The 19,774-nt window shown below is 44.7% G+C and overlaps 1 protein-coding gene across 1 annotated transcript in view; it reads right to left on the reverse strand.

Moving 5' to 3' along the window:
• Nucleotides 1-19,774, reverse strand: part of Frem2 (FRAS1 related extracellular matrix 2) — a 128,526-nt gene that overhangs the window by 20,355 nt on the left and 88,397 nt on the right. Inside the window, exons 7-16 of the mRNA XM_050138428.1 lie at nt 16,694-16,843; nt 15,653-15,862; nt 12,974-13,171; nt 11,434-11,598; nt 10,060-10,242; nt 6,912-7,045; nt 4,663-4,821; nt 2,895-3,198; nt 1,428-1,559; nt 839-1,170 (exon numbers count right to left, since the gene is read on the reverse strand). Coding sequence (XP_049994385.1) covers nt 839-1,170; nt 1,428-1,559; nt 2,895-3,198; nt 4,663-4,821; nt 6,912-7,045; nt 10,060-10,242; nt 11,434-11,598; nt 12,974-13,171; nt 15,653-15,862; nt 16,694-16,843 — 1,967 coding nt within the window. The remainder of the gene's footprint in view (nt 1-838; nt 1,171-1,427; nt 1,560-2,894; nt 3,199-4,662; nt 4,822-6,911; nt 7,046-10,059; nt 10,243-11,433; nt 11,599-12,973; nt 13,172-15,652; nt 15,863-16,693; nt 16,844-19,774) is intronic.

Raw genomic sequence — 19,774 nt, forward strand, 5'->3', positions numbered from 1 at the left:
GGAAGAAGTACCCAATGGACTACCGCCCAAGAAGGCTTTATGTAACATGTCTCTAGAGCTCTGGAGACACACAGCTAGAACGCATCAGACTCAAATGGCAAGCATCCATTAGCTTGATGAGAGCACCAGGCCCTTCCCCCCACTTCCCACTGCCTTTACGTTACGCTCTAATACAGGCTTCCACTAATTCACACGACTTCCTGACACCTCTGATTTCTGAGAACAGCAGGTCTTAGCAGCTGCTACCCCGCTAGCTTCCAGGCATCATGAGCGGCTACCCACGGAACACCAACCATGGCTGAGATAGCAGAGTTTCACAGTTTCACTGTGGGAGCGAACTGATGGGCAGCTACCATAGACTCTCCCCTTTATTTTACTCGGAACCAGCAGGAGGATAGCCGTTAGAAATACACCTTCAGGGACTTCCAATTCTAGCAGATTGCCCTTGGCCAAATATGGAAAGATATGGTTCGTTCTGCATGTCATTTACTACTTTAACATATAGATCCCTCTTATACTTTTTTGTTATTTCAGGATTTTAGTTCAAATACTCGCTATAATTTTCAAATACAAATTTTAGGTTTTTAAAAATTATCACCTAAGCACAGACTCTGGTCTTTATTATTTCAGAAGTGGTCTTTTGATGGTGTGGCCGGAGGGCTTTGTGCATCTCTTGTATATTAATATTGTATGACAGATTTGGATGGCATCCCATCCACTGTCCCTCTCTGACCAAAGGCTACCAATACTGAATCGACAGTTGAGACTAAAGAAACTACGGACCGAACCAAGCAGCCGGTTCGTCCAAGGAGCAAGGCTCGGATGTCGGAAAATGTACCTGGCCATCCGTCCCAATGGTGCCCCCGCAGTCTGCCAGGAGCTCCGACATGTCATAGTAGCTGACAAACTCCCATAGACAGGCTTCCAGGTTGAGGTTTCGGTAGAATCGTAAGGTGCTGGAACCCCTGACCGGCACACTGTACTGGTAAGGATAGGTCTCTCCGACGACCTCCGGGTTCTTCGTGGCATTAGTCAGAAAGCCATGGCGGGTCTTCACTTCGTTGTAGTCCAGCAGGTTGGAGCACTTGTGATTACCGACTCTTGTGCCGTCAGGGCTGAGGGTCAGCTCAAAGTTGGATAGCTCTCTCGTGGAGATGACAGGCAGCATTCCTGCAGGGAAGCAGAGCGAAGCCGTCTGCCTTTAACTTGCATTTTTGTTTTAATTTTATAGACTGCTTTTTAAGTTGACAGACTTTCAAAACTAGGTAGAAAGAGTTGGAAGAAGCAGATGGACTTGAAAGTCAATTTGCAAACTGAGGATTAAGGAAGCGAAACCAACCAGGTTACAAAGCACGCCAACTCCCAAGGCTTTACCAGGATAGCTACTGTCTATGTGTCTGAGGTCTCGCTTTACCCACGGCACCTACCATCTATATGCGGCATCGTGACGGTGAGCTTGATGAGGTTTGCGAAGTCTGGGTCCTCGGGACCAGTGTAGCGCAATTTAGCTGAGAATGGCTCCGCCCCGACTACCCCAGGCACGCGGGGCTGACAGAGACCTTGAAGAAAAGGAACACATTTATGCTAAGAGAAGACGACAGCACATAAGGAATGCTTTAATGTAGGTGCCATTGTTTTCTATTTTAATATTCCCCGTGACCTAAGACCTGGCTCAGGATGAGCATCAAAAGGAAGGAAAAGACTGTGTGAGAGGTGACCACAGCATGCATTTGGGGACCTCTCAACAGTTCCTGGTCAGACTGACCATATATGATGACCATTTATGCCAGGGACATATTCACAAAATTACTGTATAATGCGAACAGATAAGATGAAAATGGGTGAAATACAATACCAACCAAGTATAGTCAAATGGAGGGAATCTTAATGTTACCCTAGAACAATATGATGAATCATGAGATATGTATCATATACTAGCTATAATTAAATATCACTTACTGGAGACTAAAACTAGAAGTGAGTGTGCGTTTTAACAGTGCTGGAGCTGATCGCAGAGCTTGGCTGCATTATAACTTCTATCCGTGTGTGTGTGTGTGTGTGTGTGTGTGTGTGAGAGAGAGAGAGAGAGAGAGAGAGAGAGAGAGAGAGAGAGAGAGAGAGAGAGAGCGCGAGAGAGAGACGGGGGGGGGGGGGGCAGAGGTATCACATCCCCTGGAGCCAGACCTACAGCTGTGAGCCACCTGGCGTGGGTATTTGGAACTGGACATGGGTTCTCTGGTACAAGCTCTTAACCACTGAGCCATCAACCCAGCTACCTAAACCTACTTCTTTAATCTGAGAGTAAACACATTTTAAATAGAAATGTGCATTACAAGTTTTAAAACCCATTTAATTTAGGAAGAGGAGTCTAAGTCAGAGGTGGAGTGGAATGGGAGTCTAAGTCAGAGGTGGAGTGGAATGGGAGTCTAAGTCAGAGGTGGAGTACTGGTCTCAGATGCAGAGGAGCCTGGGCTCCATTCTCAGCACTTCCGACAGTAAACCAGGGAGAGACGGCTCGGTGATTGAGTCTGCTGACTGCTATTGTGGACGACCTGGGTTCAGTTCCCAGAACACACGGTGGCTCACAACCATCTGTAACTCTAGTTCCAGGGCATGCGATGTTCTCTTCTGACCTGAGTGAGCTCTGTGTACATATGGTACACATAGGAACATACAATCATACATACATACACTTCTGACCTGAGTGAGCACACACGGTACACATGGGAACATACAAGCATACTTACATACACTTAAACTGAAAATAAATAAAACTTTAAAAACAAACCTAACCCACCAAATCAAAATCAGACCAACAACAAAAACCACACAGAAATGAGGTATTTGCCGTACCGCAGTGTTTCCCTGATGTTCACAGGGAAACGGTCTCTCACCTTCCTCTCTGCCGATGGTGACGATGGGGCTCATCAGCTCCAGGCCTTCATTCCCATTGGTGTTCACAGCACGGGCTGCGCACTGTACCCGGGAGCCAGGCTGGAAGTATATGGAGTCTAACGTGATCATTTTGGATGACGTGAAAAAGGTATCGAAGTCTACCTCTCTCATAGGGCTGGTTACGCCATCCGGGCCGGCAGGAGCGCTAATCAGCCATCGGTATCGGGTCAACGTGTCATTGATGCTCTCGCTGGCACAAATAGAGCCCGTTTTGTCATAGTCTGGATATTTGGGATTGCAAGCCTAGGGGAAAGCAAACAAAACAGTGTTAGGAGCAGAGTAGAGAGGACTGTGGACTTGATTCTTCTCAGGCTCCTTCAGCCCCAGGCTTCCATTGCATCTCCCCCGCCATGCTACAGTTCTGTCATGGAACTTCTGAACTCTTATTCCCAGCAGTGATCGCTTTTCTGACCTCAGAAGTGTTCATCACAGCACCATCTCTTGAATCCCCAGAGTCATTCTTACTTAGCCTTTTCTCTCACGCTTCTGTCCCCTCTCCCTCTGCCCTACAAAACGTATTAGAATCTCCCTGTCCCGTGAGGCTGGTCACACCACCACGGCTAGCAGGAGTGCCCGTCAGACATCCATCCATCGGGAGCCCGATCCTTCTCTTCCCTTTGTCACATCCAGCAGGCGGGTGACCTTGACCACTCTGCTCTGTAACGTCCCTTAAGCTGATTCCTTCTGTGCCCATTCCCACGGTTCCTTCCCAGCTGATTCAAGTCCTCCCTTTCCAGTTCGTTACGCACTACCGCTCCACTAACATCCCAACAGGATGCTCTTCTCAAACATTTCTGCATGAGAACACTTCCTGCCACCCAACAGACGAATTCCAGGTTGCCTAAGGTGCCATTTAGAGCCCCTTGTAAGGGAGCACCGTATTATTCACGCCTTGGTACCCCGACGAAGATTCATTGTGTGCCTGTGATATGTGGAGTGTCTGATTACAGCTGCGGGGACATAGAAATACACATCACAGCTTTTGTTCCCGGGGAACTTAGAAGTCAGTTATGAGAAGGCAGGCAAAACCTGTAATGGCTCCCTCCTATTCTCCCTGACAGCCGCCCTTCGCCGAATGATCTCCCTGTACCCGAATCTTAAACTGTCAGAAGTCTACGTGGTCCTCCACACTGGAACTTCCACACCAGCTCTTACACTCTTGCCTCAAAGCTATGGAGCCTGAGTTTTCCCAGCTGGCCTTGTTCTTTAACCCCTTCTGTGCCGAGCTCATGCTTTACTGGTTTACCTGACAGTGACAGAGTCTTAAGCCGCACACTGTGAACTCAGTTAATAGGGTTCTGTTTGTTTGTTTGTTTGTGTTTTGGGAGGGGGAAATGGGAACGTCATTCAATTATTGTTATTTTCTGTTTTTCACAGCTTCAAGTTTAAACCTTAAATTTCCCAAGACAACGCTTATTAAAGTTTATAATTACTTTAAACAGTCGTGCTATGTGGCTAGAGGGATAGCTCAGGGTTAAGAGCAGTTGCTGCTCTTACAGAGGACCTGGGTTTTGTCCCCATCACCTACGTGACAGCTCACAACTATCTGTAACTCCAGTTCCAGGGGATCTTATGCTTCCTTCTGCACTTTGTGTCAGGCACTCATGTGGTGCTCATGACATGCACAAACATGCAAGCAAACATGCATACACATAAAAAAATGAATCATCTTAAAAGTTTTCCCAATTTGATCTATTTTTTACTCACCGTAATGCAGACAACGGGATAGCCAGACACAGGCCCCGCATCCTCCTTGGCTTTTGAAGTGTCATCATATATCAGCAAGGACACAATGTGAGGGACAGAGGGAAAGGTGACATCTGCCATGCTGTTGAATTCCTCTATATATACAATGGCCTTGGTTGCCTGGAACGAAAGGAGAGTGATCACTGATTTGTTAACTATCCGGGTTCTCGGAACTTCTCTCTTTCAGAAAAATGACTAGAAAATCCTTAGAATCACGGTGATGAGAAACTGTCCTGCCCAGACCCCATGCAGAGTGACAGGCCACACACAGCTTATTTCATGTTACCCTGGTGGCCTTGCTCATCTTGAATGTTTGCAGGGAAGGGACCTAAGCCTTGTGTGGTTCATCCAAAGGCTTGCTACTAGCCCCTGAGATGATTAGGTTCTTAGGTTTTCTCTTCAGTTGTGAGGCTAGTAGCTAACTCAGTTGTGGCTTTGTGAAGTTGAAAAAACATGAACAACAACAACAACAAATCCATTAATTGATAGTGGGAGAAAAAAACTGACAGACACCTTGAAAGAAGTGAGACTTTCAAAGGCATGGGATTGTGTGGGCTTTCGTGATGCGGAGAGGCCAGGGAGAAGCTAAGCTTTAGGTGGGCAAAGGCCAGGACTACCTGGACCACGGGATAGAGAAGATGACAGCTAGTCAGAAGGCAGCTCTGGACACTGTCTACCCAAGAAGGAAAATTACCTCTGCCCATGTCCCTGGCTCTTGAACAGCTTTCCTAGTGCTGATAACTGATAGGACAGTTCTCAGGCATCGCCCTGACACTTTCAAGAGTTGAAAATACTGTAAATCAAGTGTGTTTAATCTTCCTAACCTACCGAACATTATGGACCAAAAACACAGGGCTGTAGGGTTGCAGCTCGTGATTGCAGAATAAGGATAAAAGTAAATTTGAATTAACGTTTTTACAAATAGTTTTACAGCGCTGTAAAGGCAAAGAAATGTAAGTTGAATCATGGTCACATCAAAGGTATTTCTCTGCTTTCAAGGGCCTTTATCAGTAAAGAATGTCACATGTCACTCCATAAAAACAATGAAAGACTCACAGAAAATCCATTTGATCAAGACTTTGTACCCGCAGATCTTGAGTTCTAAATATGACTTAAAATGATGTAGCTGAGGAGATGGTCAAGAGGGTAAGGCACTTGCTGCTAAGCCCAGCATCCTTAGTTTGATCTCCAGAACTCATATTTTGGAAGGAGAAAACTAACTTCTGTGAGCTGTCCTATGACCTCCATGTGTGCTCCATGGCACCCCCTTCCCACCACGAATACAAAAAAATAAAGTTAAAAAATTCTTAAGGGACAGCAATGTCACAGAATTAACATCTTTACTGAATAATAAAAATACTTAAGAAAAACATATTCCCCATTTGATTCCTTATTGATAGTGGACAAGATGATGAAAGCAGTGTAGTACACGTACACACAGTATTGTTGAAACTGACTTTTTCCTACAAACAGCATGTAAGTTAAGAAATTATTTCCACTGTGCAAAAACAAATTTCACGGTGACTGCACCTATCTTGAAGAAAATCTGGTAGGCCATATGATGGTATGAAACACATTTTGCGACTATAAAACTTGGAACCTCAAGTTCTCAGCATCAGATTCTAGCCATAGTAGGGGGAACACGCAGGAAAGTGTTTGGTGGGTAAATACGTCTGCTTCAACGAGTGTTGAATAATTACCTCATCCTTGTGGCGGTCAATTCCACCTTCAGTCACGACACGGGAAGGCTAAGAGGGCTAATGTGGGGCCCAGGAACTGCAACTCTGAATTCCCACCAACAAGATTTTCCAAAGACAGAAAGGAATATCCATCCAATCAGAACAGAAACTAACGTGGGTGGTTGAAAGGGGTCATGCACATCCCCTCTCTTAAGTACTTAAGAAGTACAACTTCGTCAATCCTTTAAAAAGGATTTACTTTTCTATCACGTGCATGAGTGTTCACTTCCATCTATGCGTGTGCACTGTGTGTGCAGTGCCCGCAGAGACCAGAAAAGGGCATAGGAACCCCTGGAATTGAAGCCACAGATGGTTGTGAGCTAGGGCCTGCACCCATGCTCCCTACAAGAGCAGCAAGTGTTCTTTACAGCAGCGCCATCTCTCTAACCCCAAGTCCCCTTTGCTGTGACTTCTTACGTGCATTTACTCTAAAAAAAAAAAAAAAAAGGTTGACTTAATAGTCTCACTTACCTGTGTCTCTGCTACCATGTTTTCATCTGGTTTTAGGTGAACTGTGAAGGCTTCCCTCATCTCTCTTACCCCGTCGAAGAGTACTTCAATTTCAACGATGTGCTGCTGGGTTTCGCCTTCCTTGAACTCGATTTCTACAAATACAAAGTCACTGATTTAAGCTTTTGCAAATGAACCTGAGCTCTTGGAGTGGTTTATAACAAGGACATTTTAAACTGGGTTTAAATTTTAAACTGGGGTACAGTACATTGGTGCACACATGTGTGTGGTTACGTAAAGGGAATCAAATCAAACTGCTAATTTATTGCTACTAGCTGTACTATACTGTGTGTGTGTGTGTGTGTGTGTGTGTGTGTGTGTGTGTAGGCTAGAGAAGATACACAGCGCCTTATTCTATCACTTTTTACCTTATTCCTTGAGACAGAGTTTCTCACTGGACCTAGACACCTTGGCTGGGGTCCAACAAGCCCTGTTTCTCTCTGGCTCCTACAGCGCTAGGGTTCCAGGCACGGGGAGCCAGGAGAGGCAGTGGGGTTTGAACTGAGGTTTTTGTGATCTAATTGTGAGCCCTCTTACCTGCTGAGCATCTCTCCAGGGTCCACTCACATTTCCTACCATTCTGTTCTCTTTTCCCTCCAAAGGAAAATGCTAACCATGACTTACTAAATTGTTTTGTTGGTCCACAGTTTGGAAGCTGCTGAGTGAGAGACAGTGAACAGTTTTTATGTCGGGCTATAAAAAGACTCCCCTTTTAGCCCACCAGATTCCTAAGCTAATGAAGCCCAATGAGTGGGAACAGGACCATAGATAGGAATGACTGAATGCTAGCGGGTGTCAGCGAGGACCACTATGCTGTCCCGGGAACGCAATCTAACCATGAGGGCACGTTGTTGCTAGCACTCATTTTTAAAAAGTTAAAGCATTACCATGATTGGGTTTTATTGAAGTCTGAGCAGCAGACCTTACTGCAGAGACTAGATGAGTTGATTTGAAGGTGTTATTCCCCCTTTGGAGAAACTGCGTCCAAAGAGAAAATAGGAGGAAAGACAAACACCATGGTTCCAAATAGCCATATCCTGACACGTCTGCAGCCAGGAATCAATTCTTTATGGCAGAAGACTGCACTGCTCCTGTGCTTCCCACACTCTGTACTTCAAAAAGTTTTATCACCAATTATAACAAAGGAATTTAACAATCAGCTATTAACCAACACAATTAAAATTTTTTTTGTTCCAATTCTGGATACATTCCCCTCCCGCCCACCCCCCCCAATCACTAGCCTTATTATGCTCTTTGAGTTCAACAGTTTTGGATTTTTTTTTTTTTTAGGCACCATGAAAAACACAGGAAGACGAGAATAGCTAATTACTTATAGCCTACCAATTGGGTTTTTAAAATTTTTAAAAGCAAAATTTGGTGTGTATGTGTAGGGTAGGCAATGTGACGCTATTTTATAAAACAGTTTGGATTGATCTATCTGGTGTGATTTCTAAAAATTGCTTTTTTAACATTAAAAACACTGGGGCACTGCACAGGAAAACACAAACACCTGAGCTGTTTTGTGTCTTCCTTGGTAACTGTCAGCTAATGGCGCCTGTGGGCTTTTCTCCACAGTGGACTTTCAGGTTGACCAGCATTCCAGCTTTTCCGTGTTCCCTGACTTCACTCACTTCTGTCACCAGACGTCAATGTGTAAGCATTCAAAGTTTTGCAGCCCCCTCCAGTTAGGCAGAGCAAATGTCTAAAACGCTTTAAAACAGTTTATTGCAAACATCTCAATGGTTGTCTCTGGATGTGCATTTTCCTGATGAGATTTCAGTCCCATCTGCCTTATGTTCTCTCGTTTCATTTCACAAAAGGTCAACTTTCGTGGAAATGTTTTCCCTATTTGATTGCGCGTGACCCCAATTTAGATCATAAAATGAATAATTAAAACATATTTTAGAAAAATAATCGGTCAAATTTTATTATAAGCCAATAAGCTTAGTGGTTATTTGACACCCAGGTGGATTTAGCATTGATTAACTTTGCCCTTGCTTGTGAGTTTACTACATATTTATAATTTTTCTCTGTTCACTAAAAGGATAACTTTATTTCCAAGACAAATAATTTGCGTCAAAAGGTTACACAGTGACATCTCGACAGTTTTTCTTTCATGTAAAATCTGTTTATTACAGGAAAAACTGACTTGAGATTTTGTAATTGGGTAGAAAAATCTGTTTTGTTTTCATGGCTTTTGAATTACAAATGACGAGCTTCCAAGTCTGGGAATAACACTGACTGTTTCTGCAAGGGAAACTAAGCTCTGTTGTAGAAGCTGTTCTGTTTCTTATTAATGTTACTTACTAATTTTGTTACTGACTCAATAAGCCATCGGTCACTTGTAGCATTTTGTTAATGAGTCAGAAAATCAAGGTGAATGCCCAGAGCGCCGTGATTAAAGAAGTAAGGGCCGCTGGGGCCGCTGAGGGTAAGAGGCAGAAAAGCAGGAACATTTGCTGATAAGCAGAATTTATGTTTATGATTATGTTGTTAGCAAATAACACAGAGAGATGGGGCGGGGCGAAGGAGAGAGAGAGAGAGAGAGAGAGAGAGAGAGAGAGAGAGAGAGAGAGAGAGAGAGAGAGAGAGAGAGNGGAGAGAGAGAGAGAGAGAGAGAGAGAGAGAGAGAGAGAGAGAGAGAGAGAGAGAGAGAGAGAGAGAACGCAAGCATCTAGTTGTTTCACTAGCTCTTGGAAGTAAACAATGGATTGGTACCCAAACCTGCACAAGGAGAAAACGAGAGAGGCTCCTACACCCCACAGAATCGAGGCTGCCAGGGCTGGTATTTTCCTGTTAGCACACTACTTTTAATGTTTGAATGAAGCTGTCCAGCGTGGCTAGCACACACTTTCAAAGTCACAGCAAATAAACGCTCTAACGTCTGACCACAGAACGGAAGTAAAACTCACAGTTCGTGGGCTCCAAACACACACAGCAATTCTAAAATTTCCCTCAGAGAAAGTTCTGGGGATTCTGCGCTTTGTCTTTCTAAGGTAGTTTAAAAGCTCATTTATTTCCAACCCCTCCTTCCCCACCGTTCCTCCCAGTCTCAGCCCCAACAGTGCAGTCACGATCCAGCTGGAGACAGACCCCAGGAGACCTGTACCTTCTGATACTGGGTGATAATCCTCCCCAGAGGTGGCTGAGCCATCCTTGGTGTGGACTCTCACAATGGAAACCTTTGAAGTGTCTCCTTGGCGGACCACTGGAATTTTGACAACAACTGACTCTCCTGGTTCGCTGGGTTCAGTGACACTGAATTTGGTTTCTCCAAATTTGATCACGGCTTCTAAGAGTGTGGAAAACAAGAGACAAATTAAGTGGCTGGCAAAGGGTGGTGGGAGTGGACGTTCTGCCGAGGTCAGAAGGAGAAGCTGGTGAGCGACACCTCGATCCTTCCTGGGAAACGGGGAGCCCACAGAAGGCATGTCCTCTGGGGTGTCTCTTTGTCCCATAGAGCTTATAAGAGAATGCCATTGAGAAGGGGCGTGGAAGGGGAAACCACTGGCCCAGGACCGGGTAGACATAACGACCTATGTAGTGGCGAGGGCAGATATGAAGGCTTACGCTTCAGTATGCAGGCATAAACCATAGCCACCCCAAAGAGCTTTTTCAATTTTTAAATTTTGCAGTGCTGGCATTGACCTCGGGCTCTTGTACGTGTTAGGTATGAACATGACCATTGAACTACATCCACAGCTTTTCAGTTTGTTAGTTTTTGTTATGTGTGCGTGCTGGGGCCTGAAGTTGCTGCTGCTTGTCTTCCTCCTGAACTCCCCACTTGATTTTCCGGGGCAGAGTCTTTCGCTGAACCCGGAGCTTGCCAATTTGACTAGTCTCAGCTAGGCAGCTTGCACCAGAGATTCTGCTTCTTCTGCCTCCTAAATGAAGTAGGGGATTATTGGCAGGTTTCCACACCTGTGCAGGTTTTATGAGGGTTCTGGGGACGTAAACTAACATCCTCAAGCTTGTCCGGCAAACACTTTGTGTATCGACTGAACATCTTCCTAGCTCCTAAATTTATCAGTGTGGGGGGCTGTTTTGTTCCCCACTTGTTTTCTTGTTGGGAGCAGTGAGACCCCAGATCCTGAATTTCTTGTAAGCAACTTGTTTTCCTCTGATCTGAGTAGGCACTCTGAGCAAGAGACCTTCAGGAGTTCCTGATGGCAGGAGAGTGGTTTCTGGTGGGTTTGGCTGGAGCGTGGCTATCTCTATATAATCTGCCTCTGAACACAATAAGGGGGCATTCTTGGGGACAGTCTCTCTGTGTGTCTGAAGCTCGCGAACTGGGTGCCAGCGCACAGAGCGCAGACACGGGGGTGTGGTGAGTGGCATTTTCTTACGTCTCAGTTGTCTGCAAGTCCCACTGAAAAAGAGGGGCTACTTTTCGGCGCCCACCCAGGAACTCAGGGGTGGGAGGGGGTTGGGGAACGGGCTTCAGTTCCAGAGTCACTGTTTAGCAAAGGCAGCGACTTCTTACTGTCAGCGTCGTCCTGGATCCTTATCAGAGTTTCATTTTGCTCGCCGACTGCAGCCCCAAAGGCAGAGCTGCTCTGCGGCGAGCCGAGTACCAGGCGCAGCTCCTCCACGTCCTCATATATGTCATCATCCATCAGCTCAAGGACGCAGGGCTTCTCTGTCTCACCTGGAGCAAATGACAAGTGACACATGATAGAAGGAGACACCGACAATGAGAACCAAGCCGAAGAGCAAGGGTGTTGCTGTCCCCTGCTCTGCCAGCGCAAAGACTACTGTCTGTAATAGGTCTCGGATAGCTATTTGCTGAACATGGGACTATTTGCACACAGGCCCATACTTATAAAGATTTCTGCAGTTTTTCTCTTTACAGTCTAGCATTCATCTTGGACAGCAAAGGAAAAAGGAAATGCCGGCTTTGTGCGTGACTTTCTAGAACTGTGGTGGGGAAGTGCATCAAGAGACCACTGCTCATGGTCCCGGTTAATATCACTGCACCATGTTACTAACTTTTGGCTTGTTGAACAAATCATTGACCCAAAACAGTTGGATTTTTGCCTCTGATAACTGGGACCAATATTATAGGCCCAGCTTTTTCCAATCTCACTAAAAATTCTTTAGAAACAGATTAGCGGCCATATGACATACAAGCATATGAGTGCTCAAATATTAATAAACAAGCTTTACTGTTGAGTACTTAAGTTGTTCTCAATACTCCATCAATACGAGCATAACTCTCCACATGTCTGTCCTTTTCGATAGAATATATTTCACAAAATTAAACTATTAGTACAAAGTAGTGAGATATATGAAGGCACTGACATATATTAAAGTGTGAGGTAAAGGGCTGCAGAGACGGCTCAGAGGTTAAAAGCATTGACTGCTCTTCCAGAGGACCTGGGTTCAATTCTCAACCCACACATGGCAGCTCACAACTGTCTATAATTCCAGTTCCTGGGGATTCAACACTCATGGCAAAACACCAATGTACATAAAATAAAAGTAAATAAATTTTAAAAAACCATAAAAGCAGGAGATGCAGTTTTGCCTAAGAACATTCCAATAATAACTCAATTTCTAGCTTTGTAAAATTTGCATATTTGATAGGTTCTTTCCTGCTGAGTTCTGAACTAACAATAAAATACATCATTAGGAATCGAAAGGTTAATGAAGAGACCCCAGGATATCTATTCAACCTGCTGCAATGCATATGCCTGGTCATTTCGTGCACATAAGCTCATGTTGCAAGCTTGTTGGGAAATTTGATTTCACTCTCTTTTCATGATTACCTATTTCTCAATCCACACTTGGGGTTCTTAAATTACACCCAGAAACTTCAAGGGCTTAAGGCACTGTCTCCATAACCTTGACGACCTGAGTTTAATCCTCCAGACAAGGTCTGGGAGGAAGAGAAATCCCAACTCCTAAAACTTGTCTTCTGACTTCATGTCAGCTGTGGCGTGCACACGCCCCTCCCCCGTGCTCATACACCCCAAATCAATAAATTAATAAAAGATTTAAGACGTTTCCGAGCTCATACATACCAGGGAGGAAGGTGACAACGGAGGCATCGGTATTTGGGCGTTCTTCGAAGTCCATCATCACCTGCGCCGAGGCCTGCCTCGTGTAGCATCTTACAGAGGACCTGTGCTGGACATCGCCACTCCTGGAGATCACGGCAGCTACACGTGCATCATTTTCACTGCAAGTGTACACTCTTTCTTTGAACTGCATCTTAGGCACTGTGCAGAAACGAAATGCATGGGTCAAAACGCGTGGACACGTCCTTTCTTTCAAATGACATTTCAGGTGATACGGTTTAAGGTAGATAATAAGATTTTTAAAAAAATGAGAAAAGCATCTGGGTCTCTGCTCAGTTCACATTCCTGTGAGTCATTGCAGTTCTCCTCGGCCTCTGTTGCGATGCAAGCATGCGCAATGGAAGCTGAAGACTCAAGCATGCGCAATGGAAGCTGAAGACATAGACAAAACTGGCGACTCTCAGATGTTTGTATCAAAACTGCTGTGTGGTCGGTCACACACTTTAAAATTTTCTTGATATGAAGAGCTTGAAATATTGTACACATTATAACTGAAGGGACTCCAGTCAGCCTGGGCCTGGCAAACGTGGCTCTGGCAGGCTTGTCCTCTTCAATGCTCTCTGCCTTGCTAAAACACCATCAGATTACATTCCTAAAGCTAACCACCAAGGTCTGTTCCCTTATTTGGCCACTTCCTCCTCCTGAGGCTGACTACCGAGGTTCAGCTATCAAAGTATTTAAGTCCAGTAACCAAAAGCCTCTGCCCCCTTTGGCTCACCTAATTAATATGCTTACTTAAAATTAAACACCTCATCCTAACAGGGTTTCCCCTTCTACCTTTATAAACTGCCATTTGCCTACGGGCCACTTCTGTCTATCTATCCAGAGGCAGTCCTTTGACCCTTTTAGACAAATACCCAATGCCCACCTCTCTCTTGTTCCCTCCCCCTTCTCCCTTGTCCCCATTTCCTGTCTCTGTCTCTTATTCCCTGCCCTTTGTCTCTCTGGGGCAAATAAATCTCCTTTGTGCTGACAGCTTGGTCTTGGGGTCTTGAACCAATACCTTTCCTTTCAAGGACAAGTACATGTTATGCAGGAACGGTAAAGAAAGTTGACTGATGTGAGCATGTGTTAGTTTTAGGTGACATCGAAGCCAGGTCAGTCATACACAGGCCTCATTGATAACAGGTTCCTTTCTTCCAACAACCATTTTATGGTAGGAAGGTGCACAGATTTCTGTAGTGAGTGATGATATTTAGAGAGGCTTGCCATGAGATTTTAGTGTTACAATTTCTTTCAGGAAAAATGTCCGGCTTGGATGGAAGGAAGCTCACTAAGATCATGGATACTAAAGAGGGCGATGAAACAACAGGGTGTCCTGAGGGGAGAAACACCTCCACCCTGCAGAGAGGCTTCTCAAGTTCAGGGAGTAAACAAAGCCTCTAGGAAGACCCTGAAGCCGACCAGATTCGCCAGTTCCCCACGCCCCTCCCCAATCATATATAAGCGATAGAGACCGCGGAAAGACACTGCCAGACAAACCGAGCCGCCTGGAAGAGGCAGAGACCAGCCCTACTGTCTAGAAGAGACACGCTCCATCCTGTTGAGCTGTCTGCAGACTGTGCAGTGTGCTCCAGGTTTCCAGCTTTGTGAACTGTCACCCACGTAGGGGTGGGCTTTGGTAGTGCAGCTGTCTTTGAGCCATTTCTCTTCCTTGTCAGTGACCCCAACAGAACTTATAGGTCCGACCAGCTGGACTCTTGTGGCATCCTTACTTTGGTCTCCTTAGGAGGAGTGACACATAACAAGAGTGTATTTGACATGGGATTACAGAAATCTGAGGTGTGGCTCAGTGACAGAAATGGCTTAGGGTTAAGTAGAAAAAGACCATGGCCACCCAGCTCCATGCAGGTAGTGAGGTCATGTTTGAATCATTCAAGACACTAATGACAATACCACACTGCTTCTTAAATATAAAAAGACTAACAATTGTCTTTAAAGGCTGTCTAAATCTATCAAAATGAGCAGGAAAAGACTTGGGGAGTTTGTATGGGGTGAATGGTGTCTCCCACGCCAACATCTTATATATTGCAGTATATAGCCGGGCAATGGTGGCGCACACCTTTAATCCCAGCACTCGGGAGGCAGAGGCAGGCGGATCTCTGTGAGTTCGAGACCAGCCTGGTCTACAGAGCTAGTTCCAGGACAGGCTCCAAAGCCACAGAGAAACCCTGTCTCGAAAAACCAAAAAAAAAAGAAAAAAGAAAGAAAAAAAAAGTAAGTATTGAAATCATAGCCCAAGTACCTTGGTAATAGGCAGATAATCAAGTTTAAGGTCATTAGGACTGATGTCAGCCGGATATGCCAGGTGTTCTCATGTCAGAGAACTGGTCATACGGATGTCTGAAGAGGGAAGATGATGGAGAGGCAGGGGGATGAGATGGCCGCTAACAAGTCAGTGAGAGAGGCCTGTGGCATCTTTCCCTTGCAGCCTCAGCTGGAACCAAGGCTGCTGACTCTCATTTAGGCTCCTCACTATCAGTGCAGAGGCTGCGGTTGCTCAAGCCATCTCTTCTGTGGCCCTTTGCATCGTCAGCCTTAGCAAATGCAAACTAAGCTTAACACCCTACCTGTCATTTATACACATTCAGTCTCGGCACTGTAAAATTGAAAGTCACTCACAGTCTGAGGCGGAGTCATTTATGGACACCGTGGCCTTGCTGGGCTCGCCAAGGGCCGCATTCATCGGCATGCGAAGTACCAATTCAAACTTTTCAACTCCCTCCAGCATGGGTTTTCCCAGGTCATCCAGAATGAGAACACGAACAGTCTGCATGTTAACTCCAGGCGTGAAATCTAAGCTGCGACTGATTCCCACGTAATCTGTTCCAGCTAGAACCATAAGGAAAGGATATTTACACGGGGACTAAATAAAAAAAAATTAATTATATTGACAAACTTATAGTTAATGTTTTATACTACAACATATATACAAAATACTACAGAGAAACACATTCAATTAACAAGACGGAAAAGATTGGTATCTGCGTGGTTGTTGACATCGTGAATATAAGCTGATTTGCTTAGATTTGAGGTCTACACCTTATCTCCATTGGCTTGATTTGCTCATGTCACACACTAGTCACACAGGAGGGACGGGTGTATATGAGAGAAATCATATTCAGCTAGCTGAAAAAAGGAAAAGAAAAATTTCAGCCCCATGTTTGCCCTAAAGTTTGTCATCAGTCTTTTAGAGCCTGGTAGAAGAAGCAGCACTGTGTCACCTAGGACAGTTTACATAGTGCTGTGTAGAGGGAAGCCTGCTGAATCTGAAGTGTTTACATGGACATTTGTTAAAATGAGGAGGGCGCCAAGTGAAGAGGCACACTGGGGAGAGGCTGAAACGTTTTTTAGATTCTGTGAGGGTGGTGGGTATGACTGCTCCCCTGGTAATGTCAGAACAGCTAAGTGTTTTAGGTTCACTGGGTAGAGAACCAAGTCATGCAAATCTGGACATTGCAATTTAGCCATTGAATCTCATAACCTGGACTCTGGTTCATGGTGCCTAAATCTCTTTCTTTACAATGGTAAAGTCTAAATTTACACACTCCATAGTAATAATTTCAGGAAAAGTAAGCCATGAGGAATGTTTCCGTCAGTTGAAGCGGTGGGTAGCTGGACGCTGTTGAACGACACAAAAGACTAATTTAACAGACTGCTCACCATCTGCTGAGGGGGGCTCCGTTTTCCGGGACCTCACGGTGACACTCGAAGGCCTGGAGAGGTCAGTACCCGTCCTCCATACCTGCACCTCCACGTAGCCGGAACTCTCATCCACGGAGTACTGGACATCACCAAAGTAGAAGATGGGTTCTGTTGACAAGGATACAGAAAACACTGCTGTTATTTCTCTCTCTTTACATCAACCATCCCGGAGTCTGCTTCTTTGTATTGGCACCGCCATGTTTCCTTTGAGTGAGTTAACAGATCTCATCTCAAGGTGCATGACTTGGCTTGCTTTTCATGTATGCAATGCCTGTATTGTTGTGTTTTCAAGGGGCTGGGGATTGAACCCAGAGCCTCATGCGTGCCAGGAAAGTGCTGTGCCACTGAGTTACATCCATGAACTCATATGTAGGTTATAACTGGCTTCTAGGCATCCTTGGAAGCTTAGTTGAAAAAATACAATCAAATGAAGCACAGCACATAACACTCTGTAGACCAGGCTGGCCTCGAACTCACTGAGGTCAGCCTGCCTCTGCCTCTGCTTCCCGAGTGCTGGGATTAAAGCTATGCTCCACCACTGCCTGGCTCTTTGTTTTCTTTTCTTTCTTCTAAGTTTTGCCTCAGCACTCACTAACCCACTGTGGGACAGAGAGATGGCATTTGCCTTAAGCTGTCTTCTGTTAACTCGCGATAGTTGAGTCTACTTTTAATTAGCAGGATTAGACTCTACAGTATAAAACAAGGATTAGTCCCTAAGACTTGAGAGAGACCCAGAACTGGTTGCCGGTTATTTGTAGGACTTTTGGTATCCTCTATACAAACTGAGGTTTCACTAAAATAATCTCATACTAAGAGGTTAGCATCTATCCCCACGAATGTGAAGGATGCTCTTTGTAGTTCCTGCCTCCAGAGCACCGTTTTCTTTTGTGTTGGTGATGCACTGGAATGGATGTAGCTGTCTCCTATTAATTCTCCTATCTATTCCCTTTATGATTAACCTGTGACTCTTGATATAGCTGCCAGGGGTCGGAAGGACAGTAGATGACAAGGGGAAACTGAGATGAATTACGGGAAAACTTTTAAAAATGATCTTGAATTATGGATAGCCGTCCAGGAAACTGCAAATAGTTCCCCATTGAGAGTTTATCATATAAGCAGTTATTAACAAAGTAAAATAACCAAGTGAGCACACGAAAAGTGATCTATTTATTTGTCTTTAGTTTTACAAGATTCCAAAGGAGTTTGTCTAAGAACACACGGCTCACTCCAGGGCTTCTTGGCATCCTTAAAGGGATGTTGTTGTAGTTCTTAGAATAAGACTGAACTCCCCAAAAGCTCAAGGGGAAGGGAGCCCACAGGGTGCCGTTGGGGATGAATGTGGTGGTGGGGTGAGCTAAGGGAGAGAGCACTTGTCTAACATGTACAAAACCCTGCACGCAGGATAAAACAAAACCACAGAAAAAGCCCAAGGCAGTCTTTCCTCACTCCCCTATTTGCAAATTAATTATCTTTTTCAGAAGGTATACTACAAATGCTTGCTTCTTTTCTTCCTCCAACTGGTAGGCATATTTCAAAGCTTCTAGCTCCACTGGCCTCTTAGATAACATTGAAATCAATCTTGGAAATGTTTGCCTGTTTTGGTTTGGAGGTGATAAATCTGCCTATGGCATGGTTCACCTCCCTGCTCTCCTTTCAACTTGGACATTTGGGTGTCTGTACAGATAGAGTTGTTATCTTATAACCCTAGGCGAGCAGACCTGAGTGACAAACGAATACATTCCTTACATTTCTCAGATCTGAGGAAGGGCAAAGGTGAAGGGAGAGAAGCCAGAAATGATTATTCTAAGCAGACAGCTGAACTAGGCACAGCAGCTTCTCCTCAAGAGGCTTTTATGATTATCATGGAGGCTTGGTCACGTGCCTCCAACAAGCGACCTTTCTAAGTCTCTCTACATTTCTGGTACCACGTGAATGTGAATTAGGTTTCTGAGCAAAAGCGGTACCTCCCATCCTCCCAGATGAATATTCGAAATGGAACTGAATAAAATCCCCATGAGCGTCGTCACAAAACACCAAGGGAGCAACATGCTGGGGGTGGTGTGTGTATGGGGGAGGAAACGAGGGTGGGTGGAAGAAACTGTGTTTGCATGTTCACTCACACACATCCTGCTAACCATAGAGCAAATCTTTCACCTTATAGCTTAACATGCTGTTCACAGATGAAACCAAGGAGAGAGAAGAGAAAGAGAGAGAGAGAGAGAGAGGCAGGCAAAACGACGAAGCTGTAATAAGATGTGGACAGTATCAGCATATGCCAATGACATGGAACATTGGTGCCTTTAGCCACAAGGAGAAGGGGGAATAGAGATGTGACCTTAATGGTAAATTCTCCCATTTTAATAAGAAGCTAATAGGAATTTGGAAAGGTAACACATGAATTCTCTAAAATGAAGCATTCCTTGGTCAGCAGATTTAGGTTAGCTGTTTGATTTCCATATGCTGAAGGCGACAGGAGGATCGGTTGAATAGTCAGCTGTAACGACTATAGTTAAAACCTGAGGAGATTTTAACACAATCGTTTCTACAGCACGAAAACAATAGCAATTAAAAGAAATAACCCCACACTATGTCTAGCAAGTTGTTTGTTTAACAAATCAAAAGAAATAGAGTAGTTTTGGCATCTTTGTGTCCTCTCAGTATAGATAATGAAAACTATATTATATTTAAATTTCTCATTTTTTCTTATAAATTCTAAAATTTGAATGGACTTATAAAGGTAACTACTAAGTCAAAATCTTATGCAGAACATACTAAAATGGTCCTGGAACTTCTAAAAAGTTTTATACGTATGAGTGTTTCGCCTGCATGTATGTCAGTCTGTAAAACACTTGTGTGCCTGGTGCATGGAGGAGGCCAGAGGAGGGTATTGGGTTCCTGAGAATTGGAGTAACAGATGGTTGTGAGCTGCCATGTGGGTGCTGGAAACTGAACCCAAGTCTTCTGGAAAAGCAACCAGTGCTCTTAACCACTGAGCATCTCTCTAGCCCCGTGCTTGGGACATTTAAAAGGATACCACAG

Source organism: Alexandromys fortis, unplaced genomic scaffold (genome assembly GCF_014885135.2).
Source record: "Alexandromys fortis isolate MF-2015 unplaced genomic scaffold, M_Fortis_MF-2015_v1.1 scaffold_15, whole genome shotgun sequence".
Lineage (NCBI taxonomy): Eukaryota > Metazoa > Chordata > Mammalia > Rodentia > Cricetidae > Alexandromys > Alexandromys fortis.